Below are 27,204 nucleotides of genomic sequence, written 5' to 3'. Positions count from 1 at the left end.
TCAATATTATTTTGCCATAGTTACTGTAGTTTACTGTACTGCCAAATGTCCTGCCACAACAAAGGATGAAGCTTGTAAAATATGGAATGGGTAGGAAATGTAATTGCATTGTTTTCTCTCTTTTTTGCTTTGTATCAACAAAAACTTTTATATTCTAAAAATCCAGGAAAAGACCACATAACTGAAAATTGTGGGTTTTATGCTGATATGAGCACTCAAATATAAATTATGACATATTAAAAATAATCTTAGAAACTGCTTAAATGACTGTCTTTGAAAGACTTAATTTGGTGCACCTAAGGTCTGAATTTGTACTGCTCAGCTTTCAAGTTGCACAGATCATTTAACTTAAGAGTGTTCATGGAGACCTTTTGTTTCTCTTCTTTTTAGATTTTGTTTAACAATAAAAAAGTTGTTCCAGACATTTCCAAGAATGGTATCAGGATAACCAGTTCTGGACTTTATGTCATAACTGAAATACCTGAATTAGAGGTTTATGTGTCCTACAGTCAACTTGCATTTTACATAAAACTCCCTTTTGGAAAGTTTTATAATAATAGCATGGGACTATGTGGTGAGTGTCCTCATCAGCTGACAATAATGAATGCAATAAATTTTCCTCCTTCTTTCACTCATCCCCTTGTAAGCATCTCTAAATGCTTGCAACTCCATTGATTTCTATTTTTCACAAATTGTAATAAATTTATCACTATTTAGTTGAAAGACACTGTCAGGAGATAGAGTTTTAAGTCACATCGTTTCATTCTGTTTGCAGTCTGTTGGTGGATGGAGGCAGACTTTTTCTAAGCCCTTCCTCTTGAACATATATACTCTATATGGGAATGTAAAAAAGTCTGGACAGTCCTATCCTAGACAGAGCCATCTCAGTTGATTTGGCCACCCGGAGAAATGTATCAACCAACATGTCAATTCTGGTTTTCATGAGTAACTGTCAAACTATTTCTTCTAGCCTTCTCTTCCTACAAGAAGTTTTTGTGAACTTACCCAGGACCCCACATGTTGTTACCTTCCCACAAAGACATGAACTTCCCTCCAAATGTTCTCTGAAAACAGCTTCATTGGCGTCAACTGATCTTGAATTGTCACTTTGCTTTTACATTGCTACCAGGTACTTGCACCAACCAGAAGCCTGATGATGCTATGAAAAGGAATGGTGAGGTTATCGAGTCCTTCAAAGACATGGCATTAGATTGGAAAGTACCATATCCTACCAACAGATACTGCAATCCAGGTGTCTCAGAACCAGCTAAGATTGAATATTACCAGCACTGTGAGCCTTCTAATCTGTGTAAAATCATCTGGTAAGACAACTCCTGAAAGTATCAGAAGAATAAGTCCACAAGAAAATTTAGTGTTTTACTACATGGCCTGGGTGAACTGATTATAGGATATGATGAAAATACGAAGTCTTGCATACCTTGTGAAACTGAGCACTGAACTGACGTGTGAGCGTTCCTGAGTTTGGCAGATATTTTTCGGCTGCATCATCAAAATCAGTCCTCCCTGAATAGTGTCTGCCACTTGGCACTCCCTCTGCCTGTCAGTTCTGAGAAGCCAACGAGGAGCTAGCTGTGATTCAGTATCTGAAAGCTCTGAATGATACAGAACAGAGTCAAAATATAGTAAGCGTGTGTGTCTGTTTTTAAAGTAATTTTGTGCTTTAAACCAGGATTTATAAACATGCTAATATGAAAATGTCAGCATATAGATTTATAGCTATGAGCTGTGCACAAGCCTTTGCAGGTCTCAGCCTAACATAATATTGCTTCCTTTCAAAGCATTATAAAGAATGGGAAGTAAAGTTCATTCTTATTTAAACTGTGTGGGTACATTGCCTACGAGAGCAATTTGTAGTTGTATCTTTACCTTGAGGCTTTGCCTGGGTGTGGATGGTTTGCTTCTTGAATTCTTCCTTGAAAGTCACCCAAGGTCTGTCTCCTTGCTTTGTGAAGGACCCTGACTGAGTGCCACGGCATGGTCCCCCCACAGCCCTACTATGAGGCGTGTGTGGCCAGTGGGTGCTCAGAAGAGCACCCCAGCACCGAGTGCCAGAGCATGCAGACGTACGCAGCCTTGTGCGGGCTGCACGGGGTCTGCGTGGACTGGAGGAGGCAGGCGAATGGCCAGTGTGGTAAGTCTGCGAAACACTGCTAGTGGTGAAGCAAGTCTGGTCTGTTCTCACCTACATGCTTGTTTATGGTCCTCCACATCATCAGGCTTCAATCTTTTCTGAGCTGCTCTGGACCTGGGAAAAAGCAGGAACAAATAAAAAGGTTGTTCCAGTCCAGAACTGATGCAAAACAAGAGGGAAACAGGCCCGAGTTGTCTCCCGAGTAGCTCAGCTGCCTCCAGTGTGTTTCCTAAAGCTTCGGCACTAGATGGCAACACACCCCTTCTCTCTGCGTGCTCCGCCCTGCTCAGGGGGACCCCGCGATTCAGGGGTGAGCTCTGCTAGTACTGTCGCTAGACCTCGCTGAATCCATTGGCCCCTCTTGCTGAAGCTGCAGGGACCCCCTCTCTGGGCAGGAGCCTGGGCTGTGCAGACCCACGAGGTGGGCTGTGATAGCGTGGATGCTTTGCCCACTGTGCATTGAAGGCTACACGTGGGTCTGGACTTCTTAACTTGTGTGTTGCAATGCTCCACAGAGGCCATCTGTCCTCGGGATCAGGTGTACAAGCCATGTGGTGAAGCAAGAAGAAAAACTTGCTTCAGCAGGTGGGTCATTTCCTAAGGCATTTTTCAAGTCCATGATGTGAAAATTGACAGGGAAATTTGAAGTTCACATTCCCTTGGGATTTAGGTGTCTGATTGCCCTGGGCTACATTTCTGCCTCTCATTCATTCCTGTTTATATTCTAATTGTGCAGAGAAGTCGTTATGGACACCCTCCCCTCCCAGAATAACACATCAGTTTTTGTTGAGGGATGCTACTGTCCTGATGGGAAAACTCTGCTGAATGATCATGATGGCATTTGTACTTCTGTTTGTGGTAAGAAATAATTTAAATGGTGTGATGGGAAGGGGGAAGGGGGGTGAGTGGGTAAGATCCTCACTAGGAGTGCACATTAAGGGGGATATTTTGGACACAGAGGAAGCGGGGGAGACCTTGATACTGACTCTTTCTAGTTAGGCTGGAAGCATTTGAGATTGACAGTTTCTGCCTGTTCTTATGCAGAGGGTGCAACTTTCAAAAGAACAAAGGGGAGAATGTTTTTTTGGGGAAGATTTTTTTGGGTATACAATCTGTGACTTTGAACTCTGGATTCCTCTTTCTCTTTGTGGTTGTTTCTCAGATTTCAAGACTTTCCTTCTATTCCTGTCTTCCCGCTTCTCTTGTTTTCCCTGGTTCAGTTGCCATTAAAGTAACATGTAATTCATTTTATAGGCTGCACTGCACAAGATGGGTCAGTGAAACAGGTAAGAGAAAGGAAAATACTGTCTTTATACTATATCTGGGTTCTGTGACCTCCTGTAAAAATGGCTGCATGAGTTGTTTCTTCTAATTCTAACCTTAAAACCCAATGAACTGCAAAGACACTGGGAAGGAAAACAGCGGATTTTATTAACTGCAGAAGTGCAGTTAATCATTTGAGGCATAGAAGCAGAAATAGCAGTTTGTGGGAATCGGTTTCTTGGTAGAACTACCAGGCTTCCCTTCTGGAAGCACATAAACCAGCAAAGGAAGGTGGCAAATAACAGGATTTTTTCTTACTGTTCCCTTCGCATCCCTCCGGGATTTGAACTCAGCCCTACACTGTCTTGCAGCAGGCATTCATTGATATAATATTTCCAGTTTTTGCTCTCTGAACTGCTGTCCTTATTGTTTTCATAGCCTAGAGAGGCTTGGGAGCATGACTGTCAATACTGTACTTGTGATGAAGCAACCTTGAATATCTCTTGCTTCCCCCGCCCTTGTGCTAAATCTCCACCCATCAACTGCACAAAAGAGGGCTTTGTACGCAAAACAAAACCACGTCTGGATGACCCATGCTGCACAGAGACTGTCTGTGGTGAGTAGATAGTTCACATGTCATAATGTGGCATCATGCCTTCAGCAGTAATCCTCCAGTGAGATCCGGTATCCCAAGGATACCAGATTCAAATAAACACTGAACTCTTCATTTCTTATCTACGTGCCAGGAGCTCTTGCTATCAGAACAGAACTCCTCTGGTCCAACTCGTATTCTAAATTAGTGCCATGACCTGACAGATACTTACATTGGAATATTCCCCATAGATCATCTGGACTACCAGGTGCTTCACAGGATCCTCTGGCTCTTGTCCTTCTGAGATGAGAGGGTAATCCTTTCACAGAGACCCCTCCAGTAAGGGAAGATAGGTTTATCTTCCAGGCTCCCTTAAGGTTTCCTGTGGATGTTCCTGATATATATTTGCCCTCACCTTTGCATTTGCATCCTCCCAGTCCCAAATGCCACCACAGCACAAGACTAGCCTGCTCCTAATGCTGGCAATTCCCAGCACTTATAGCAAGATGTAGGACGGGATCCTGACAATGGTAGTGGGATGTTTTTTCTGTTCCTCATCCCTTCAGGGGACCAGGAAGAGGTCCATTAGGCTCCTTGGATGCCGTAAGGGAGCAGTGGACATTGTTGAGGTCCTTTGCCTTCCATGTCCCTCCCAACCTTTGCATTTCTGGCTCTCATCCACTGCCTCTTCATTTTTTCACTCTCTGACTAATTTATCTTTACTCCAACTTGTTTCCCTGTCACTTGTCTAAGAGTGTTTAGTTTTTTAGAGATGACATCCAGTGGTGGAAGAGAAGCAGGAACAAGGGCCATAAATATATGTCCAAGGAAGAGCTTTACAGTGGAGCAAACTTAGAGATACTTCACCTGAACGTGTCCCAAACTCCAAAAATGTGTGATGCAAGAATCATCTATTTCTACACAATTTCTTGGATGTTCAAGCTTTGTCTGCAAGTAACGCTGCTGGATGGGATGCTTTGGCTTAGTTTATCTCTGTTATCTATTGCAGAATGTGATATAAAAACCTGCATTATCAACAAAACAGGGTGTGACTTAGGTTTCCAACCAGTGGTTGCTATATCTGAGGATGGTTGTTGTCCTATCTTCTCCTGTAGTAAGTACCTTGTTTCTTGAAGGTGTTTTATTTATTCCTTGAATTTAATTTTTTGCTGAATGAGTTAAAATCATAAGTGGTAGCCTCTTCCCTTCTCTATCAGCCTTTACAAGTGGTGCTTTTTTTTTTTTTTCCTTTTTCTTTTGGAGTTGAAGTAACTGGTGTAGGTTCTCTGTAGCCAGTATTCAGTGAGTGTAAGCTATTGATCAGATTATGAATGATGGTTAAATTGAACCCATCCAGAAGCTCTGCTGCCAAGTTACATTTCTAGATTCACATACATGAGTCAGCTTCCCACTGGCTTTGTTACTAGCAAGGTGGTTAACAATGAAGAAAAGGTCAAGTAATTTCAAGTGTGGGTAAAAAAACACATGAGGTAAATAGATTTTACCTTATGGAAAATTCCAGGATATAGAATTACCACCCGCTTCATGCGTAACATCTAAGCAGATGTGGACTTCTGAATAATATGTGGGCTTCTGAATAACAATTAGCACCATGTACTAGTTACTTTTTTCCCCTATTTGTGTGGGCTATTAAGTTCAGTTCTACTCTTTGACTTCTCTGGATAACTCACAATTCAGAGATGACTACATTAACTATTTGCATCATTCCTAGCACATCCTTTTCATTTTGTTTTTTCTTACAGTACCAAAAGGTGTATGTGTTTCTGAAGGAGTTGAATTTAAGGTAGGTCTTCTTCCAGAGAGTTCTTTCCACAAGTTAATGCTGCCTGAGTCAGAATTTTCTGAAGTTGCTATTGCCAATACAAAAAGCAGGATTAGAATGGCTGGTAATTTTTCCCTGCCAATAGTCTTATGTACTACTGGAAATGGGCATTGGACTAGATAAGCTGGAGAGGTCCCTTCCAACCCCCAGCAATCTGTGATTCTGTGATAGGTTACTCAATGGGTAATGCTAAAGACCAGTAACTGCTTACTAGATGAGATCTTACCTATGTTTTAGAGTCAATAGGTCAGAATTATGATTGAATACAAATTTTAAACTTCACTGAATGTTGCAAGATTAATTTCTATGTCAAACTGAGCAAAAGTAGATGCATAGAACTTATGAAATAACTCATTTGACATCATTGATGCACTTGGGAGTGTCAGCCTTGCGTTCGTTTTGTGATACCGATTGTGAGGTTTTAGAGATCTGGAAGTATTCATTTCAGGAAGTTCTTCCAAAAATAAACCTCATAAGCATTAATTTTTTGATAGTCAAGGGGGGCGTTTATTCTAGAACCCTCTGAATTCTTGTCATGGCCTGCCTTCTCTCTCCCCCTGTGTTTCCAGCCAGGAGCAATGGTGCCTAAAAGCTCTTGTGAGAACTGTGTGTGCACAGATGAGCAGGATCTTGTGACACAGACCAACCTCATCCAGTGTCTTCCAGTGAAATGCCAAACCACCTGCCAGCAGGTCAGCACTTCCTTGACCAGGAACAATGGCTGTAGAGGGGATATACTCTGAAACCAGGATAGCGTAACTGCTTTCTCACTGCAAGACAGCAGGATAGAGTGGTTGCTTTTCCATTCATGCCCAAATAAGGCCAGACCCACCACCCGCGTTAAAAATGGACAAAACCTTTCATTGTCCTTTACCCTGAAGCCAGCCACACCCACACCCACACTCACTGAGAGACCAATGGATACCTAAAACACAGGGGAGGGAATCTTAACACGTCTGACAGCAATGGTTCTTGTGGATAATGATATCAGACCAAGCACTGGTGGCAGAGTAATCATGTGCTGAATTAATATTTAAGTAATTATATGCTGAATTAATATATCTGGCCTGTCTTGTGTGTTAGCCTGAAGAAGAATAGCCAATGACAGGGTCTTCATGGCAACTGAAGTGTCCAGTAGTCACTGTTCAATAAGGGAGAAAAATTACCAGCTTTGCTTGTCAGGCTTAAAGTGGTTCCAACAGTTTTCTGAAGACAGCAAAGATGAAACCAGGAGATTGGCTCATTTCCTCTACCATCTTCAGTGTAGCTTTGATCCAAAGATGCTTCATGAATATGACATCAGTTAATATGGATAAATGGAAACTTTATTTTCACAGGGCTTTCGCTATGTGGAAGAGCAGGGTCAGTGCTGCAGCCAGTGCCAGCAAGTGGCATGTGTGGCACATTTTCCATTTGGCAATGTGACCATTGAGGTAAGCACTTCCTTGCTCTGCACTCAAGACTGAATTACCAAAAAGACCTCAGCATTTTTTTACCCAGTGTCATGCATTTTAAGGCTGGGAGGATCTCTAGGAGATGTAAAATTATCTGTGCTTCCAAAGTAAAGGTAGATGTTTATACAGCTGGTTTCTGCTGTGTGCATCTCACAGGCACTAGTGTGTTGAAAATTATGTATCTTGGGTAGGAATGGAAATCATGTGTGTGTCCCCCCCACCCTTTATCCTGACATGGAATAGCAAGAAAGAATTTGGAAGGAATGATGACATTGTGTAATAGTGCTCTTGCAGAGATAACATGAGCAGGCTTCACATGATACTGCTCCAATCTGGAAGCAGTTTCATTTTCTTTCCCTGAACATACAGGGGTAAATAGTGTGAGCAAGCTCAGATGGCTGTACTACCACTAGTTCTGAATTTGCTGAGGCAGAAATTAAGTGACATAGCTGCTGCAGTGTAGTGACTTGGTAACACCCTGAGAGGTCTTTTCCACCCTTAATGATTCTATGATTCCATGATTCTAGCTCTTTGGTTTTATTACAGTCTGTTACTCCTGTGAATGGTTAATGATGTTGTTTCAACCAGTGACTATTGTCTTGTATGCTATTGCTTCTCTGGTAGTTCTCCTGCATATTTTCTATTTCATCCTTTTATTGTTTGATAATTAATTTTGCAAGCTAGATTCTCCTGTTCCAATGTACAATTCTTTTCTTTCCACGAGGAGGCTTTGCTGTTACCCATTAACCTCTATTGCAAAGACTTTTGTCCTTTTTCACACTTTTTTGTTTTCTTCCACCTACTAAAAAAAAAAACCTGTTCAAACCTTTTAAAAGAGTTATTTTTCTTTTTGTGTATATTTTTGCCCACAAACATTAACACACCTACCTTCTGGCATTTCTGCTCATGCCTCTATGCTCATTCTGCTACCAGCTTCTCATTCTTTCTCCCTGGTTGGCCTCAGAAGGGATTTTGCATAGGCTGGTGGTGGGTGAGCTTTGAAGATGTGAGTTGCAGACATCTCAGCCCTTTCAGAGTAATATGAACAACTCAGTCTCTCTGCCAGTTCATTGATTGTATTACTGTTGCAGTATTCTATTTTTATTGCTATACTATATTGGCTTGGGGGTTTTTTTCCTGTTTTTATCAGGTTGGAAAGAGTTACAAAGATCCATATGATAACTGTACTCAGTACACATGCACTGAATCAGCGGGCCAGTTTTCCTTGACTAGTACAATAAAAGTCTGCCTACCATTTGAAGAAGCTAACTGTGTGCCAGTAAGTATCTTACAGCCAAAGACTTCAGGAGTGAGCCATAATGCTGCTGGCCTGGGAGTTATCTTTACTGTTTTGAATGAGTCACTTCAGTATTTCTTGATCTTTCTGAGCTGGTCATCCTTGTTTGAAGGAAATGTGCTTTTTCAGCCTAAATGAAGCGTGCCATGGCAGTAAAGCAAACAAACCCACACAGTTCACATTGCTGTGGGATAAGAACTGGAACTTGAAAGAGAATGGTATTGGGGCAATAGCAAGGTGGGATTTTTCATCACTTGAGAAACATCAGTGTTACAAAATGCAATTGAACAAATGGTAACTCAGCATAGATCCTTGGGGGTTTGATGAACGCAGTGCCTTCTGATATGTGGTGTATCATTAAGCAAAGAAGTGGAACATGAATGAGCAAGGGGTATCATTCACACCCTGATTTTCATCTATTAGTGGTTTCCAGTAACTTTCAGAAGCATTTTGGGACTTCACAGCAGATCTGAAAATCAAAGCAGGGACAAGAACAGCCATGTACTTGAGTTAGCTTTGGCATAGGCTCTGCATAGGCCAGGCTGTTCAATTCCAGGAGCAGCTGTCATTCTCTGGGACTGGGGTTCTTAAGCTGGCTTCAGTAAGACCTGCATAAGGTCAGACCAGGACATCTAACCTGGCTTGTAGGAGGGTATATAGTTTTAAGAAAGTTAATTCCCTTCCTTACTGGATGGTTTGTTTTGTTTTGGTTTAGTTTTTTTAAGCAGTTTTATATATAATTGGTACACAAATAGGTCTGATGAGGAATCTACATTGATTAGAGATAAGGGAATATAATGGAACTCTCATAATTGCTACTATCTCCTTAGCAATACCTGCATCTGAACTAACTGTTCTGGTTACTTTCAATACAGGGGACAGTTGATGTGACTTCAGATGGCTGTTGTAAGACATGTGAGTGCGTTTAATCACTGATTCTCTATTCCAATACTGTTTGGTTCTTCCTGCTTGTAGTCCTGTTTCTGCATATAATTGAGAGTCTGAAGTTTCCACAGACTGGAAGTCAGTTTTAGAGCAACAGAACTGTTTTTTACCTCTCAGCTGAGACTAAAAATCTGCCACATTCTTTCAATAGGGACATTAAATTTTTTTTATCATTTTTTCTGTGTTTTTAAATAACTGAAATACTGTTAGCTTGAAAAATACCCTTGATACAAAAATTTGTAGAAAATATTCTTTGTGTTATTCCATTGGAAAATTGCATAGAAAGGAAGGTCTTTTTTTCTGTAGCATCCACTCAGAAATCTTAGGTTGCAGTAGAGTCACAAACGTAATTTATAGCTATTTTAGTAAAACCTGAACCCTTCATGGCTCCTTTAGGTCTTGGTTCAACAGTATCTTTGCCTGATTAAAGCTAGTCCACAAGTGGAAAAGTACCTCGACCAGCAGGAAATTGTTTTGCTCAATTACTGCCTCTTTGCACTCTCAGTTGTGGTTTCAGTTATGCATTTGAACTGTAAAAAGTTTTACTAGGATGATCTACCCTTGGTTTACTAGCAGATACCTTTCAAAACATTTATTCCTCAGTCTGAAGAGGTCTAACAGAAGTGTTCTTCTACTCAGGTATCGACCTGCCGCACAAATGCAAACGCAATGTGAAAGAGCAGTATATCGTGCATGACAACTGTAGATCAGCTGCTCCAGTCCCAATGCCCTTTTGTGAAGGGATGTGCAGTACCTATTCTGTGTAAGTAGGAAACCTTTCTCTATCCTCCCCCATGGCTGGTCTTCCTGGGTTCTTGTCACCAGTGGGCTGCAGCTTCCTGCTTTTTAAAAGGACCTGGTTGGGAAACTGGGAGTGCAGAACAGCAGCCATTAGCAATGTCTTCAGTGTGATAGGAGGGCCTTATCTTAGCTAGGAAAACAGGTCCCTCTGGAAAGACATCAGCTAAATTTATTAAACATGCTCTTAAATATGTCATTGTGTGGCTTTTGAACAGCTGTGGTGTTTACTGAAGTTTTTTCCTGCCCTGTGTTGTGCTTGAGTTGTTCTTTTCTGTCTTGCCAAAATGGGCCTACTCCCAAATCCAATGAAGTTACTGGGATTTTCCCCACTGGTGTCAGAGGATCTGGTTCCGCATGGCCAATAGCATCCTGAGGAAAGGCTGTTATGAATAAGCAGAAAAATAGATGGAAAAGTTTGCTCCTCTGCTCCTTAGAAGTGCATCTGTTCAGAGCAGCAAATATGGATCAGTTTGGGAAGATAACAGGAAGCATACTGATGTGAAAAACCTCATTTCTATAGGTATTCCTTGGAGACCAATGAAATGGAACACAAATGCACTTGCTGCCATGAAAAAAGAAGTCACAAAGTGAAGGTGGAACTGGTTTGCTCTAGGCATAAGACAGTCCAGTTCACATATGTGTATGTAGATGAATGTGGATGTGTGGAAACAAAATGCCCAAAGAGGATAACATGAGCATAAACTAAAGGAAACATTTCCTCTCCCATTTACTCCTTCCCTAGCAAGTGAGTAGTTTAGAAAACTGCTGTGAGTAACCTTCAAATGACCATACTAGCGCTTTTTCTTTCTGGTATTATATGCAGTTATGGAAATTAGCTAAGATTTTACTCTAAATGTTTGTAGAATAAACTGCATTTCAAAGAGGACTTGTTCTCCTGTTTCAGTGATGCTGCTAATGGGGCAAAGTGGCTAATGTCTCTAATCCCATGCTGGTTTATAAACCAAGGTTATTGCAAGACACTCTCAAGACAGTGATGCCTTTCAAAAGTCCTGCCTGAAGAAAGTGCACATTGTAAAATCATAACCACATGTATCACTTCATTTCTCTTAGAAGGGAAACAGCAATCACTTCCACAGCTGTGGTTCAGACAGAGGCAGGACTCGGCTCAGGGCCACATTTGTGTTCTCCCTGGTGGTCCTGAACCTACTTTGGCTGTGACTGGCTCACTGGAGGAAATCAACATGCTTTCTGTTTTCCTTCAGCACAGTGAGCACTGTATCAAAAGTGTAAAAACATGTTTTTTATGTACACACTACAAAACGAATATATTTGCACTCTTATTGGGAGTCCTTATCTCACTAGAGTTTTATGTTATTTGCCAGCATCAAACTCTGAGCTGTTAGTTCAGTCTCAGTACTGGTTACATGACTGTGATTTCTGTTATAAATAATTGACTCCCAGCTGGCATGTCCAGTGCCATTGGTGACAGTATCTTATGTGGACAATGACCAAAATGTTCCAACAATACTTTCGGAGTACTCAAGGAAGGCAGATGCTTCTGTTACTTGAGTAATTTGGTCTTCTGTGACCCAAAAGAGACTTGAAGACTGTGACTTTCTTAGATAGTGTCCTGCAGCCTGCTTTGCAGGGGTCTTCAGAGTTGTTTGGAAGTGAATACATTTGAACTGACCAAGTAGATATGAAATGCATTAAACTTTAGCTTTCTCTTTTAAAATCTTGCAGCTCTTGAGCTCCAATAAATATTTAATTTGCTTCTTTTTCATGATAAATTATTTCAGCTGATGTCAGGTTACTTTGATGTGTACTGTTTCATTATGGTGTTACTGATCTTAAAATTGTAGGAGTCCTTAACTTTGAACAGGCATGGGAGTCCATCCCCTTTCTGGAGTGATCTGTCTCAGCCTAGCACTGGTGTAAGAGCCCTTGGGAAGTTACCAGTTTCTCAGCACTAGAGGTTCTGAGAGCCAGGGTAGCCGGGTTAGACAGCTGAAGTCAGAGGAGGTGAATTTCACCCTTTGCTTTTATTCTGTTTCCTTATAAACAATAAAAGAGAGGCTGCGTGTATCTAACGATCACAGTGGAAATAGGTGGAAAATCCGACAAACAGGTGTTTGTCATGAAGTTCGAATTATAGAGTCATGGAATCATAAAATATCTGAAGTAGTAAGGGACCCATATGGATCACCGACTTTAACCTAATTCTCCCATTCCCAGCCCCTGCACTGGTCAGTGAACCAGTTTGTTTGATTATAAATTACAGGAATCTCGAAATAATTTGGTTAACTCTCAGTGCAATGGAACTCCCTTGGAAGGCACATGTTACACTTGCTTGACTCTGAGGCTCATGTATAAATTTCACTTTTGTCCAGAAAACTGTTTTTATTGATACAAATCAAGTGCGTGCATGCTATTACAATGCAAAGAATAGCAGCAAAACAAAAGAAGGGCATTCCTTTCTTTCCTCCTTGCCTTTCCCTGAGGGGGAAGAGGTCACTCTTGAGTCCTTTTGTCATCAGAATAGGAAACAGACTCTGTAAGTAGTCATATACACACTCATGCAAATCAACTTGCAAACCAACCCCACAAATCAATCATTCTCAGCAAGATGACTTAGCAAGAACATAATCAGGAACCTTTCGCATCTCTGCCTTATTTTCAGGTGGGAGAAGGGAATAAACCATAATCTTACCAGGTGTCTTTAGATTTCTATTCTATCTGTTTAAGTGATGATGAGATTTTATACAGAAGCTGAGAATGGCAGTGATTTAGAGGCATACTTTCCTGTTCATTTTCGGCAGGTATTTTGCTTTTCAGGCAAGTGAAATGCTAGAAGCAAAGGTGTATTTCCATCTCCAGGATGCTTTTGATCATGTGAAATTTCACATGCTACTTCTTCATTCCCAGTTACACCTGGCACTTCATTTACTCACTCAGTCCAGCATCTAACTGGCCTATGTGGTACTACCCAGAGCTCTGATGGTGGGTATTAGAGAGAACTCATTGGTCCTCTGTTTGCAGGTGCAGAGTCCTACTTAGCTACCAGCAAGGTAAAGTCTATTTAATGAGAACTTTCAGCTTCTTCACCTAAGAGACAGTCAGTGGGTCAAACATTTCCCCACCCCCCGCTTCCCACCTGCCATGCCCAAAATGCAGAGAAACAAATCATCCTGAAGGCTGCTTGATCAACCCCACTGGCAAGCTGGCCCTTCTTGCTCAGTGACTGCCTCTGCATGCAGCAGCATCATTGCTGTTTGCACAGAGCCAGCTGGACTGTAACTAAATTCTTTGTGTCCTTCTTTAGGTTGTTGCCACAAGCTCCCCATTAGAATGGGCAAAGTTAAACGCAGGTGTCTCTTCCAGGAGAATTTGCCTGTAAGAGCTTGATTTAACCATGACCCGGCTGCCGTTGCTGTGTGGCTGCTTCTCACGTGTGCACGGTCAAGCCTTCATCTGTAGCCCAAAGCCATCTCTTCTTGTTACTGACTGGTCTCTGCAAGTCAAATATTTCCCTGGCGTAACTCAAGAAAAATCAGTGGCATTGCTCCAAGTACTGTTTCTTCCTTTTGCGTGAATTCTTTACAGCAGCGTAAACTTCAATAGGGTAACCCCAGGAGAACCAGTGCTCAGCTGAGCCAGTTGGGCCAGGCTCAGCTGGTTTCAGCCTGTAACCGTTCTTTTCTTATCATGCAAGGATGGTACTCCCAAGTCACTGAGCAGTTCTGAGCCAACACACCAGGAAGTACTGTCCCATATTGCCTAAATAAATATTTGTTGGAGATACTGCCTCTTGTCAGGTGAAAAGTCCTAAGACACTGCCATTTTACTGGTGTGCTCTGAGTCTGGGTTGCCATTATGACATGAACTCTGACTTACCTATTGGTTTGCGGTTTGGAAAGGTCAGTTCACAACACCACTTTAATGCTGTTTAGCTAAATTTTGGGTTGGCTTTTGTTACCAATTATTAATGTTTGCAAGGAGAAAAAGAAAATTCAGAGTGTGCTCTGGATTTTTATTTGGGGAGAGGCACTTTTCTTTGACCTAGTTTTCCACTGAGCAGATCCCCTGGCTGTGGAATCAGACTTTTAGTGTTATCTACAGTGTGCCATATCGATAACAATCTATTCTGATATCTAGAATCTCAAGCTGAAAACAAAGACTGTGAACTGTAAATGCCCTCTAATACAGAAGGGATTGTTTAAAAGAATGCTGCACCTATTTTGTTTCAGCGTACCAGCTTAACAATTAGAAAGTTGCAAGGTAAACATGAAAAAATTTGTCTAAATATCACTCAGGAAAGTTATCTGATTAGTAATGAACCAGAAAAGAAAGTAATCTGGCAAATTCGATGGATCCTCTTTCAGGTAAGGGGGAGACTAAGGATTGAGTGGTCTGAGAGTCCTGCCTGATGCTTCTACAGGTTCGTGTGTTCAAAGACATGTTCTTGGCCTTGTTTATATTTCCTTCCTGATCTAATACAAAGATAAAGGTAGGCCTTTGTTTCTTATATGTGATTGTAACATTTAAATTCATAAAGCCTTTTTGCAGGGATATACAACACGGTATTTGCAATCCCAAGGCTACCCACTTTTGTCTGGCATCCCAAACATCCTTTAGGAGAAAGAACTGTGACAATTTTCCAAAGACACCAAGACAAAGGTATCAGTTGTGAAAATCTTTCTTGTTTTTCCACTTCAAAGGATCTGATTATTTAGTATCTTTAGGGCAACAATAGTCTCAGTTTGCCTTGTACAAGGCCATTCTCACATCCATTTAAACCTTTGACAATTGAAATCCCTCTCTTAGGAAAGCAACCCCATCAGAGGTGTGCCCAGGTAATTGGCTTTTTGTCAGGAGTAGGCCAGAGTTTTATCATGGAACTACAGAAAGGTTGTCATTTCTTATACACTTGACTTTTCTCTAAAAGATGTGTCCAGGTTTCATCAGTAGTCTGTAAGGCAGTTTAATTGATACTCACTGGCTTTAATATATACATATATGTGTGTGTAGGTATATATATATATAAAAATAAAAATTCAAAGGGAATCTGCACAGTGGATTTATGTAACTGTGAGTTGACACTTCTGGTCATAGATATCCCTGTTTCACTTGAGCTTGATTTTTGTGAAGGCCTGTTTTTAAACCACCCTCCTTGTTCCATAAAAAAAAAAAAAATTTTAACTACTGATTCTCCAGAGGATCTGGTCCAGTGATATGAGTGAAGAAATCACGGAAGACTGAGTAGGAAGGCTCTGGTTCATCCCATTTACCAAAAAAAAAAAAAGTATGAGTAAATCAGGACTTGAGGCACTGTAATCTTTCTGTGTAGTTACTGAAAATTGCTATGCACCTCACCTCAGCTCAACTATCATCTGGAAATGCCTCCATCTCTCCTTCTTTTGACTTCCTAGGCAGTCTGAGTACAGCCCTACTTCATCTAAATCCTTTAAAGCAATGTAAGAAGTTGATCCCAAATACCAATGTTATATATTTGTAATAGGAAGCACCAGATATTTACTGCAAATTCTGTCAACCCTGTATCCTACCTTGAACATCTCAACTATCAGTGCTTTCACTTTGAGTGAAAGACTCTTTTCACCCTGATTTTTAATAAGAGTAATGCTAAGAACAGTTTCTTTATTTTGATAGGTTCTTTGTAGAGGGCTTCATCTTGTTTTTGGCATTTGTAGTTGTCTTCTGAATTTTCCCTTTACTCTTTTTTTGGTGTTTTAAATGTAGTCCTTAGTAACTGATCTCATTCTAAACCCTGACACAGAATGAGTCATATCTTGACCTACATCAATGTCCCTTAGCATGACACCAGCAAATCAAAGGGAGCTTAAAACTGGGATAAATTAGGAGTGAGTTTGGTGCCATTCCCATGTGTTGTATAAGTAAGTTATATTCAGCTTTGATTTCTGAAGGCCACTGAAGAACTGCATAAACGCTTTCATGTTCCAGCTCTGAAATGGTTTATGTTACAATCTCTCCCTACACTGCTGTTCAAAGAGAATCATGAGGCAAGTCCATTACCACTCCTTTACAGCATCTTGAATTCACTTCTTTACATATCCAGACATTACTCTATATTGACTGCTCTATTTCCCGTAATGCCATAAAAACTTGGCTTAAACCCAGAGTTTAATCTGACCTGCAGTGAGCATTGTTCTATAAACAAAAGGCTACTAAAGTGCAATGTAGCCATACCAGCTGCTACTTTATGGCCTGGAATTAGCTTTTCCCCAAGAGCTACTTCTCTCAAGGACCAGTGCACACACCTTAACATCCCCAAGCACCCCGACTTAGTTCTAGCTTGTCACTTAAACTTTCTGCTTGTTTTTGATGATGTTCTCTGTTGTTTTCAGATTTCAGGTGAGGCATGGAAAAGATTTCCTGGGTAGGTAATGTATGCTATAAATCCATCTTTCTTCACTGTTACCCCAGGAAAATTTTCAGGAGGTGTTACAATTCATCACACTCTTCCTAAATAACTACTTTGGAAAATCCTTCAAAGAATTTTTATAGCCTGCAGTGCTGCACTGTATGGGGAAATGTCTGTCTGGAGTCTGTTCACTGAGTACCAGAACAGCCCCTGTAGCACCAGTGTGAAAGTTTGTTCCTGTCCATCACCAAATCAATTGGACTGGACATCTTCCTAGAGGCACCTGTGCCTTTCCAGGAGCGAGTAGTTGGGTGATTGGGTGACATTTTTGTATCCTTTGTTGTGCTGTTCGTACTGGATGATAATAATGACCCTTAGAGCCTTTGTAAAAGGAAAAGCAGTTTCAAGCACATTCTCATCCTACAACCATACTTTCATAACGGAATAATTAGGTATTCAGTTACTAGTCATGCAAAGATTTCTGGCAGAAACAGAAGCTATTCCTATTAATTCACCTTTCCCTCAAGCTCAGTGACTTGAAAAACATCAGGAAAAAAACAAACAACAGCCAAGTTAAAAAAAACAAAGGTTTCCCAGCAGTCTCATATTTTGTTTTCACAGCAATGCTTATGAGTGTGCTCAACTTCCCTGACGTGTTTTTATTAATAACTAATGAATTAAGCTGCTCGCTTTTGATGTTGATTTTTCACTTCAGAATATGACTTGGTGAAAGGAGTTTCTTTTCATCCTGGACATGAGGGTTACCACTCTGTCTTGGGGCTACCTGATTGATATTTGTCCTGAGATAGCATGGCACTTCTGGTAACAAAATTGTCTGTTCCAAAAAAATGAGCTGTTATTTTATTTGATGAACAGTTCTGCTTCACTGTGTAGTATCACCCTTGCTCGTAGATACTGGGGGGTTCCATAATATAGTTCCATTTCAAGGGTACTGCATCACTTTGAATTCCCTGGTTTCTAATAGCTTTGGGCTTGATTCTCTTCTACTTTCTGTTTTATAAATATGTGACTCTTGGGGACAGTCCTGTGCAGGGCTAAGAGTTGGACTCGATGATCCTTGTGGGTACCTTCCAACTCAGCATATTCTGTGATAATTCAGGAATCTTTTTGGTTTTTTAATCAACATTTTGATTGCAACTTTAAAACTGAACTATACTTTTAGTTTTTATTTCCTTCATAAGGTGGTCTGCCTTGCCTGAGAAAGATTCTTCTAACAAACTAATAAATAGCAAAATTTTTCATTATCATCAGCAAAGATGAATTACTTTGTACGTGGAACTTGTAAAACACTGCAGGCTCCAACTATTTGAACAAAATAGTCTGTTAATAATGCATGCAAGGGATTATTAGTAATTAAGAACTGTTTCTCCTTGTTCCTGCAGTCAAAACAACAGAGCAAACATTGAAATATGTAATCTTTGTTGCTAATGGATTCTGGCAGGTCCTGCTTCGTCTGCACAGTTTTCTTTGAAGGGAAACCAAATTAATTATGTATTCAGTCTGCACTACAGCTGGAGACACGAGATGGGTCAGTACTGTCCTTTAGAGTGAAATACATGCTTACACCAGCAGAATCTGAAAGTGAGAAAAGCCTTTGCTTTCTCTGAAAATCCCAACCTGTCATTTGATACAAATTGACATTGAAAATGGTGTTATGATGTGACAGAAATGTAGTGTGACAGGATCCCTAGGCAGCCAGTTCACTGAAGTGAAATGTTTTTAAAGTAAAAAGGGTCCTCCCTTAAAAAAAACCGAACACACTAAACCACCAAAAAACAAACAAAAAAAAACCCACCAAACCAAAACCAAGAAAACCCACCTGATACTTACAGCTGGATTTTACTAGAGTACAAAATAATCATCTGCAATAGGATGACCCTGAGAGGGACTGCAGAGCTGTTGGGTGAATCTGATTTTAAAAGGTTGTATTAAATAAATCCCCTGTCACTTGTGTTCATGAAGAGTAGGTGCTTTCCCCCCAGCCAGCCCCTGCCAGCATATCTGAGTTGCCAGGTCTCTTCAGGGTCCCTGGGAAGCCTCCTTCTCTCCCTCACCTCTCAAATTTGGCTTTGGGTCTGCTCTTGGTTGCAGGAAGCCCTTGCTCCTTCTCTTCCTGCCTGCATTCCTGTTGCAGGCTCAGCCCATATCTTTCATACCCTCTCTGGATCCATTTGCCCTCCCAAATCTTCTCCAAGCTAAACCTGTGCAGTTACTCTCAGGAAAGAGTCATTCCTGCTTCCTTGAGAGTTGTACTCCAGACTGCAAGAAGTATTGGGTAATTCCCGGTATCAGTGCAGACTGGGTGATTAATTAATGGTGAGTACCCCTGCAGAGAAGGACTTAAGGCTACTGGAGGATGTAAAACTGGAAGTGAGCCAGCAATGTGCACTTGCAGCCCAGAAAGCCAACAGCATCCCGGGCTGCCTCCAAAGAGGTGTGACCAGCATGTTTAGGGAGGTGATTCTCCCCCTCTACTCTGCTCTGGTGAGACCCCACCTGGAGTGCTACATCCAACACAGGAGTCGTGAGCACCAAAAAGACATGGACCTGTTAGTTCCAGAGGGCCATGAAGATGGTCAGAGTTCTGGAGCACCTCTCCTATGAAGAGAGGCTGACAGTTGGGTTTGTTCAGCCTAGAGAAGAGAAGGCAACATTTCAATATATTAAGGGGATTGATAAGAAAGATATTATAGAAAGACTTTTTACCAGGACCTGTAGTGACATGGCAAGGGACAACAGTTTTAAACTGAAAGAGGTTAGGTTAGGCTTAAATTGGAGATAAGGAAGAATGTTTCTTATAATAGCAGTGGTGAGACACTGGAACAGTTTGCCCAGAGAAGTTGTGGATGCCCCATAATTGGCAGTGTTCAAAGTCAGGCAGATGGCACTTTGAGCAACTTGGTGTAGCAAAAGATGCCCCTGCAGGGGGATTGAACTAGATAATCTTTGAAGGTCCCTTCCAACTCAAAATACTCTATGAATCTGTGACTCTAGGTGTTGTTCTCTACAGAGACACACTCTTTGTCAGAACATGCAAGAAACAGCAATTACTTTCACCAAACTGAAAATCAGTAATAGTTGCTTTGGGGGCTTTTATTTTTAATAAAAGTGAAAAATATGGCAGTGTTCTGCATCCCTTTTAGGAAGAGAAAGCTACTCTAGTACCTCCAGTACCATTACCAAAAATCCCTCCTTGCTTGTTTTCTGGGCCTCTGTCTCTAACCTGCCAAGGCATATCAGTTGGCTTTCTAATTGTTTAACTTGCAGCTGGTCTCTACCATTTTGCAGAGCTATACCCCAGGCTTTTGTGCCACAAAATATTAGCCAAGTATCTGCAAATTACAGTAATTTCTGCTGAATTTTTGTGCATAATTACATCACTGGAACAGAAACCTCTTGCAAATCTGTCTTTCCCCTTCAGTGACATTATTACTCCTGGGCTCACTACAAACGCTCAGAATGTCATCCTATTTGTTTACACAAATCCTGCTTTTCTTTGGGCATTGAGATTTGAAGCATTGTGTCAGAAAATAACCTTGGTCTGAAACTTTTGCAGTGTTTTTAAATGTGACAAAATGTCAAGATAAAAAACTCTCAAAGTGATTTTTTTTTAAAACTCTTTGACTTAGATTACTATACTGCTTTATTAAAAATATTATTTGTGCTCTGGCTTTTGAAGAATAGCCAGGAGCATTGTAGGCTTTCCAGAAATGAAACTTTATAAAGTGCCAGTTCATTTGCTCTGGTAAGTCTTGATCCTTCCTTTACAATATCTAGAGAGCAGAATTAATACAATGAAGCTATTAACAGATTATAAGTCAGAAGTCTATATTACACCTAAAGGTACTGAGATGCTTTCTCATATTTTGATAGAATATTTGACTAAACTGCATCCACAAAGGTGACATTTTAAGAAAAAAAGCACCACAGTTTGACCATATCTCAAACCTAGGTTAACGTTTTCTTGATATACCGGAAATTATTTTGGATTTAAGAGAAACATGGAGAAAAAATATTTTTTAAGCCAGTTTTGAAGGTAAACCACTTGATGCTCTTCCATTTCATAAAATAAATAATGGCCAGTCTTCGCGAACGAAGATTTTGGGAAAGGTCTTTTACCTTTCCAGCCTGCGCAATGGATTTTTTAGGTGAGACACAGCCTGCGCTGAACTGAGCCCACCCTTTAATCCTAAGGTTCATCTGCCGGGGCCAAGCGAGCTTGGACAATGGCAGTGAGGTCCTCAGGACGCAGGTTTGTTTAGAGTGACCTTCTCATAGATGGATGGCCTCACAGGGCTAATGAGCTCCATCTGCCCGGGGGACCGGGAATTGAACCTGGGTCGCAGCGGTGAGAGTGCCGCATCCTAACCACTAGGCCACTAGGGTAATTTATGATTTCCTAAATGTGTTTTGATAACATTTTTTTCCTTTTGCTTGCATCAGAGTCTAGTACCCTCATATTACTAATGGTATTCTCTCAATACATTTACATCATCAGTTATTGAACATCTTAACGTGGGTAACTTTGCATCACTTTTAGCATAACATATGCGTATAGTGATAAAATATTAAGTACTGCTGATTGTGTTACCCTTTAAGTCTATTTGAAACCATGTTGTGTTGTTATTGTGGGTGTTGCTGCTTTTACTTAGGCCAATATAAGCCAGAACAAAATTCACTGAAGTCAACAGAACTCAGACAATAAAGAAATGGTGGGAAAAGAGAGTTATTCTTTTGTTTAGAGTGAAACATTAGATTTATTAGTTCTACATCCATTTGATTGTATAACAGTCCTGTTATACATGTGTGAACACATATTTTATGTGTTCTGCATTATATTTCTCCTAATTAGAAATTACAACCATAGTCCTTCTGTAAAATGTCTGTAAATATGAATGTTTGTAGAGAACCAAATAGATCTGATGCTGACAGCTTTCTCAGATAAAAGATAAAGAGTCCATTTGCATATTTTGATGAACACACCATCTGTATCCAGAAAGTCAATACAAGAAGGGTGGAACAATCAACAGATTTTACAGAGGTATTTGTTTTTTCTTCCTTAATCTGAAATAAGATATATTTTGTAAGCCCTCAAACATGTAAGGCTCTGTAATATTTTTCTTAGGGAACACCAAAAAACCTATTTGGTTTAAGGTAGAGATACACTTATGAGAGATTACCTGATATAATTCTTTCTAGATACAAAAAGGGAATCTGCTGACCTCAGAACTCTCTTCCAGTTTGAGGTTCATAGTGAATTTCTTGGGTAGAACAGGTGCATGAGTTTTAGTGGCACAACTCAAGAGAGCCATGTTGATACTTTCAGTGCACAGTAAAGTCCATATTGCCTGTTTGAACAACATGTTCTGGACCATTGGCATATTTCTGTCCAGAGACCCAAGTTAAATGTCATCCTCTTGCTTTCAGTACATGATTTGACATAAATCATGACTACAATGGCATGTCCAGGACCTTTGCCAGACTGAGCATTTAATGTAGCTTTTATCCTGAACTAGTGTTCCTTACCCAGCTCCCACACTGGATTTTTAGCACCAGCTTTATAATTTCTATTATAATTACAGTAATGTCACTGAGTCCCCCCTTAACTTATCTGTGACTCTTTCTTTACCATGAATGTGCCAATCTCAAAGCCTGAAATTAAATCAAGTAATCTGGCGCTTTTTTGCTGTGCCTGGCAGGGAGCTGTGGAGGCTTGTAAGACTCTCTCTGTTTCACTAATCACATGTTGTTTGAAATTCACTGTCAGAAATTCAGAATCTCTTTGGTGCTCATACTGCAGAAAACGTGACCCTATCTTCATCCTAGCTTAGCCATATTTTGTTTTCGGGATTACATGTCCTGTGGGACCAAGTGTTACTCCAGTGGTATTCTGCCATGTTTCGTGAGGTCCTAAAGGAAAACATGAGAGAAGCAAACTGCTGTGTGTCACTAGTGGTGATATTGCACTGGACAATGTTTGCTTTTCAAAACATATGTTCAATAGAGGTAATAAATCATTAAATTGCTTTCCACATGTCTGCTGCAGCACAGCTAACCTCCTGCTTAACTGGCCAGACAGACTTCAGCAAACACTCTACACAGGAGAGGTGAAAAGGGGCCCAAACATAATGGCAGGAGAAAATTTGTTTCTGTGTTGGCAAAAGCAACTATTTCTCTCTAAATCAAATGCCAGCACAATGGAATCACCCCAAAATACAATATATCGTGCTGCTCTTAGGTTTTAGCATGGGAGTCTGTGCTCTCATTGTTCTTTCCTCTATACCAGTAAGCAGCAGTGTTTACTGTACAATTTCCATGGGTTCAGCTTTTGTCCTTAGTTAATTACAAGGAAGCAGCTACAAATTTAAGTCACTGCATTTCTGAAAACAGGACAATGCACTACCAGGCAAAACTTATATGTTCTGTAACTGATCAAGAGCTTTTGAACAGCTTTTAAGGCACTAAAGTCTTCATTCTTTCTATACACGTCCAGCCCTGAGTCTTTTTCATCACATACCAGTGAGCTTCATGTCAAATGTGAAAAATTTATGAGTTTGGTAAATTTGCTGTGTCAGTGTAAGTGACAGGAGCGACCTAGGGAGAAGCAGATGATCTACATGGAGTCTGGAGAAGTCCTGCAGCCTGTTGCTCAAAACACTGCAAAAAGGTATTGACGCAAAAGGGTTTCAATATGTTCACTGGAGGTGATAATAAAACAGTAATGATACAAACCCAGGTCTACTATACAAGGACTGTTTTCCTGTAAAAATGACCCAGACTTAAAGAAGCAAGTTTCTTGCAGAGACAATGGATCCATCTCCTCCCTCTTAAACTGTAACTCAGGTTCACAAACAAGAAATGCTCTTGTGCAACAAACTTCCTGAGAAATAGTTGAAAACTAGCATCATTCAGGTTTTCTCCTGAAAAAATAAGGGACCTTTAGTAACATCAGTAGGAAAACTCTCAAAGTGTGAGTCTCTGCAGAGGCAAGTGTTAGCATAGTTGCTGTAGGGTTTTGGTTGAAGCGTATCAAATGTATTGCAAATCACCCAATGTTCTGTGTGGTTCAAGCATATGATAATTTTGCAACCATTTTATGTCTTGGTCCTTAGTTTATTTTTTTTTTGACTGAGCTTATCAACAAATGCTGGTCTGTTAAAAAAGAAATGTTTCTGATGTAAATTAGCATGGGAGGACTTCTTTTGTTTTACCTTTGATTTAAATTAAATGTAAATCCTGGAAAATAAACTAAGTAGTGAAACCACACCTCTCATTCTGCTTTCTCCATTTATACTGGTTGATTAGTGAACTTACTGAAAGCTTATCTCCTTATGGAAGTGAATTTGGATTAAGGGTGTGTGTATGAATTTAAACTGTGCTGCTTGTCATTGATTGGCTTTCTGGGTAATTGCTCTTATCTGGGAAGTAAGAGTGGTCTGTGCACAAAGCCAGTTCAGAGTAAAACACTCTTTCCAGCTTCAGAAACATTTTTTTTCTCAATTACCTTCATCTACAAAGTACTGGAATAACAGGGTCAGACAGGGAGTAAGTCCTAGAATGAGATGTTCAAAAGAGGCAGGAATGGTTGCAAGACTAGGGCTGTGCTGTTGGCTCTGTAGAGCATCAATCACAAACCCACGACCTTTCCCATAACCCACAGGAGCTGATGACGGGTGAAACAGTATTTACTGCTGTTAGGTCTCTATAATGCCTTCTGTGATTAATTTGGAATCTTGGACAGCATTTAAAATTCTGCCTCATTTGTGGCCAATATGGTATTTATAGTATTTTTCATAGAGCTAGAAGTGCTAACAACCTGGCATCCTGGATATATTCCAGCATGCATACTTCCAGTTTATTTACCCATGTTAGCCCTGTAGTTCCATCTCTTGTAGACAAACCATTTGCTGCTTCTTGTTCTAAACAGGCAAATAATTGCCATGTTGTCAGTCTGTTGACTCACAGGGCAGGGCATTCCTATGGCTTGCACTGTTATTACACCTGTCTTCTAAAGAAAGCTTGTTATATCACACATGCACAAAATATTTTAGCTGTCACCATCTTTCCCTCATTCTTTAAACTACTTAAACATTTACCTAAGGAATGGTCATTTTCCATTCTTGGCCAACAAGAGATTTGGGATTGGTTTTGTTTGTTTTATTTTTACTGGAAAAACAGTTTGCAGACTTTGGGTTTTTTTAGAAATGTAGTTTGACTACTTCATCTGACTTATTTTCTTTTATGAGTCATTGACATTCTTTTTCCCATTTTCTTATTTTTACATATGATTAAAAGTGCCAATAGGTACAACTAGCATACTAACTCAGATCAAAAATAAAAATCTATACTAATAAGAATAGAAATTGATTTAATCTTGACACTGGGCTTGTGAACAGTGCCAATATTGACTACTTTTACTATCTATATTGGCTAAACATAATAATAATAGACTCACAGCTTCTAAGAGGGAAAAAAATTAATGATTTCTCAGCATTCTCAGGGTAGTACAGATTTTATGTTCTTATCCCCATTGCTCAGAAATGCTGAAATAATGAAGGCAGTGAAGGGACACACTCTATTTACAGTGGTTATATACCAGACATGGTGGAAAGCATTTCACTGTCCAGTACCCCAGAAATTCCTCCAAAGCACCTGTGTTTGACAGTTCAGCAGTAAGAGAAAGAGGAATCATTCATATTAAGTTTGTATTGGAAGGCTTTTATTTTTGAATTTAAAGAAATACCCAGCTCCCTTAAATACTTCTCCATATGTCAGTTTCTGATGTGAATGTCATGAACCTTGCAAGCCTGTCTGAGTTTGAGAATTAAGAGTTCATCTACATGAATATGTAATGACTTATGCTTATTTTTAATTGAGATAGGTGGCCTAAATTTCTAGGATGTATAGTCTAATGATATTAAGCAGCAAGAGCTACTTTTAAGAGTGTTTTTCCCAGGGTTGACCTCACATACCTTTCTTGACTAAAAACAGCATGCACCTTCCTGCTTCACTCAAGACTGGGCAATGAGGCCTTACCTCATATTTTCTGCACACCCAGAGTGTCAACAGTAATGGCTGAATGGAACCATTGAAATACCAATTTTGTTCATTAAGTAGTCTCTCTTTCGCCACTGATTTTTTACTTGTAATTTTGAGAATCAAGGGAAATCAAACTTAACCAGAATGCCTGCAACATGGAAAACAAACAGAGTTCCCCTAGGATGGCTGCCTAATGCTGCAGATTTATCACACATTCATTTTGGTGGAAAACATTTTATAAGGTCTGTGGAGGAATGAGCAGAGCCATATTTAACAATAAAAAGGCACTGAAAATGCAATTGACTAGTAGGAAGGTTAATCTCCTAATGTTTTAAAGCATGATTTACAGCAGAACTGTGATGTCGGGTATGTTTTCAGGTAAGATATCATACACAGAGAACAATCACTTTATTTCAGAAGAACATTAGGATTCTTGGTGAAGAAAGGCTCTATTATAAATGCAGCACATTATTATAATTATTAATATGTTAACAATTGTAAGAATTATTGCAAAGGAAGTGAGCTATTTGTTCAAACAATATTATTTTATCATCAGTTCCTATCTATGTACAAGAGGAATGGGATTGAATCCAGTCCACAATAATGTCAAAGTCCAACTGAATTTCATTTACTGTGCATTAAGCAGGAAAGAAAGATAATTTGGGAAGTGTGGGATGTTTGCACTTTGCTTACCTTGGCAAGACCCATTCCTGTATAATACATTCCTGGCTTTCCCATTTTTGCAGCCAACATATGTTGGGTTTTTTTCAGTACCAGGAGATCAGTGTTCTTCTTACAAAACAAGTTTACTTAATGTTCCTAACACATGTAAGCCAAGGGGAAACCCTCTCTATTCCATGTTGTACAGCCTTTTTTTCCTATTCTACTGCATGTGGTTAATTTTTTAACTCGCTGCAAGTGAAAAAAAAAAAAGCAGCCCAGTGTTTTCAATGAGTGCACCTATCACAGAAGTAGATGGTGCCCGGTCTGATGCATTTGAGCCCTACACTGAGCCCATTTACCTTTAAACTTCCCAGGTGGATGGGGATGTTAGTGATAGCTTTACCATTTGTCCCTCAATTACATATTCTTGGCATGGCTTCTCTCCCAGAAGGAAAGAACTCCACCACTGCTTTTTCATCACCACCCCCGGCATCACCATCTGCTCTGCACAATCTCCAGCCCAATGGGTGCTCTGGATTTACAGCAATCCCAGTTAGATTTTGCTAAGACTTGTCAACACATTTCCTCTTTAAATAGCACAAAAATCTACATAGTGTGGGGAGGGGAGGGGAATTCATCTTGGCTGATTTTGCAAAAGCCTGCATGAATTGCCTATTCTCCTTCCCCTCACCAGTTGGGAGCACTCTGAGAATGATTCCTGCATCCCAGCTGCCTTGTTTGCACGTGGTAGGAGTGCTTAGTGAGGTGAGAGA

At 40.2% G+C, this 27,204-nt stretch overlaps 1 protein-coding gene across 2 annotated transcripts in view; it reads left to right on the top strand.

The window, feature by feature from the left end:
• LOC113976989 (mucin-5B) overlaps positions 1-11,389 on the top strand; it is a 45,662-nt gene extending 34,273 nt beyond the window's left edge. Inside the window, exons 35-49 of one of the 2 annotated variants that reach the window (XM_027702705.1) lie at positions 391-574; positions 1,130-1,322; positions 1,974-2,152; positions 2,668-2,737; positions 2,889-3,010; positions 3,407-3,438; positions 3,854-4,031; positions 5,017-5,121; positions 5,771-5,811; positions 6,420-6,542; positions 7,188-7,283; positions 8,455-8,583; positions 9,477-9,516; positions 10,186-10,309; positions 10,868-11,389. In XM_027702705.1, the coding sequence (XP_027558506.1) occupies positions 391-574; positions 1,130-1,322; positions 1,974-2,152; positions 2,668-2,737; positions 2,889-3,010; positions 3,407-3,438; positions 3,854-4,031; positions 5,017-5,121; positions 5,771-5,811; positions 6,420-6,542; positions 7,188-7,283; positions 8,455-8,583; positions 9,477-9,516; positions 10,186-10,309; positions 10,868-11,042 (1,791 nt within the window). In that variant the 3' untranslated portion in view covers positions 11,043-11,389. The remainder of the gene's footprint in view (positions 1-390; positions 575-1,129; positions 1,323-1,973; positions 2,153-2,667; positions 2,738-2,888; positions 3,011-3,406; positions 3,439-3,853; positions 4,032-5,016; positions 5,122-5,770; positions 5,812-6,419; positions 6,543-7,187; positions 7,284-8,454; positions 8,584-9,476; positions 9,517-10,185; positions 10,310-10,867) is intronic. The other variant, XM_027702716.1, reaches the window with a different exon arrangement.
• The last annotated feature ends 15,815 nt before the right edge of the window (positions 11,390-27,204 follow it).

Source organism: Neopelma chrysocephalum, unplaced genomic scaffold, assembly GCF_003984885.1.
Source record: "Neopelma chrysocephalum unplaced genomic scaffold, ASM398488v2 Primary Assembly neopelma1_24, whole genome shotgun sequence".
Classification (NCBI taxonomy): Eukaryota; Metazoa; Chordata; class Aves; order Passeriformes; family Pipridae; genus Neopelma; species Neopelma chrysocephalum.
This window is presented reverse-complemented; position numbering and strand designations above follow the sequence as displayed.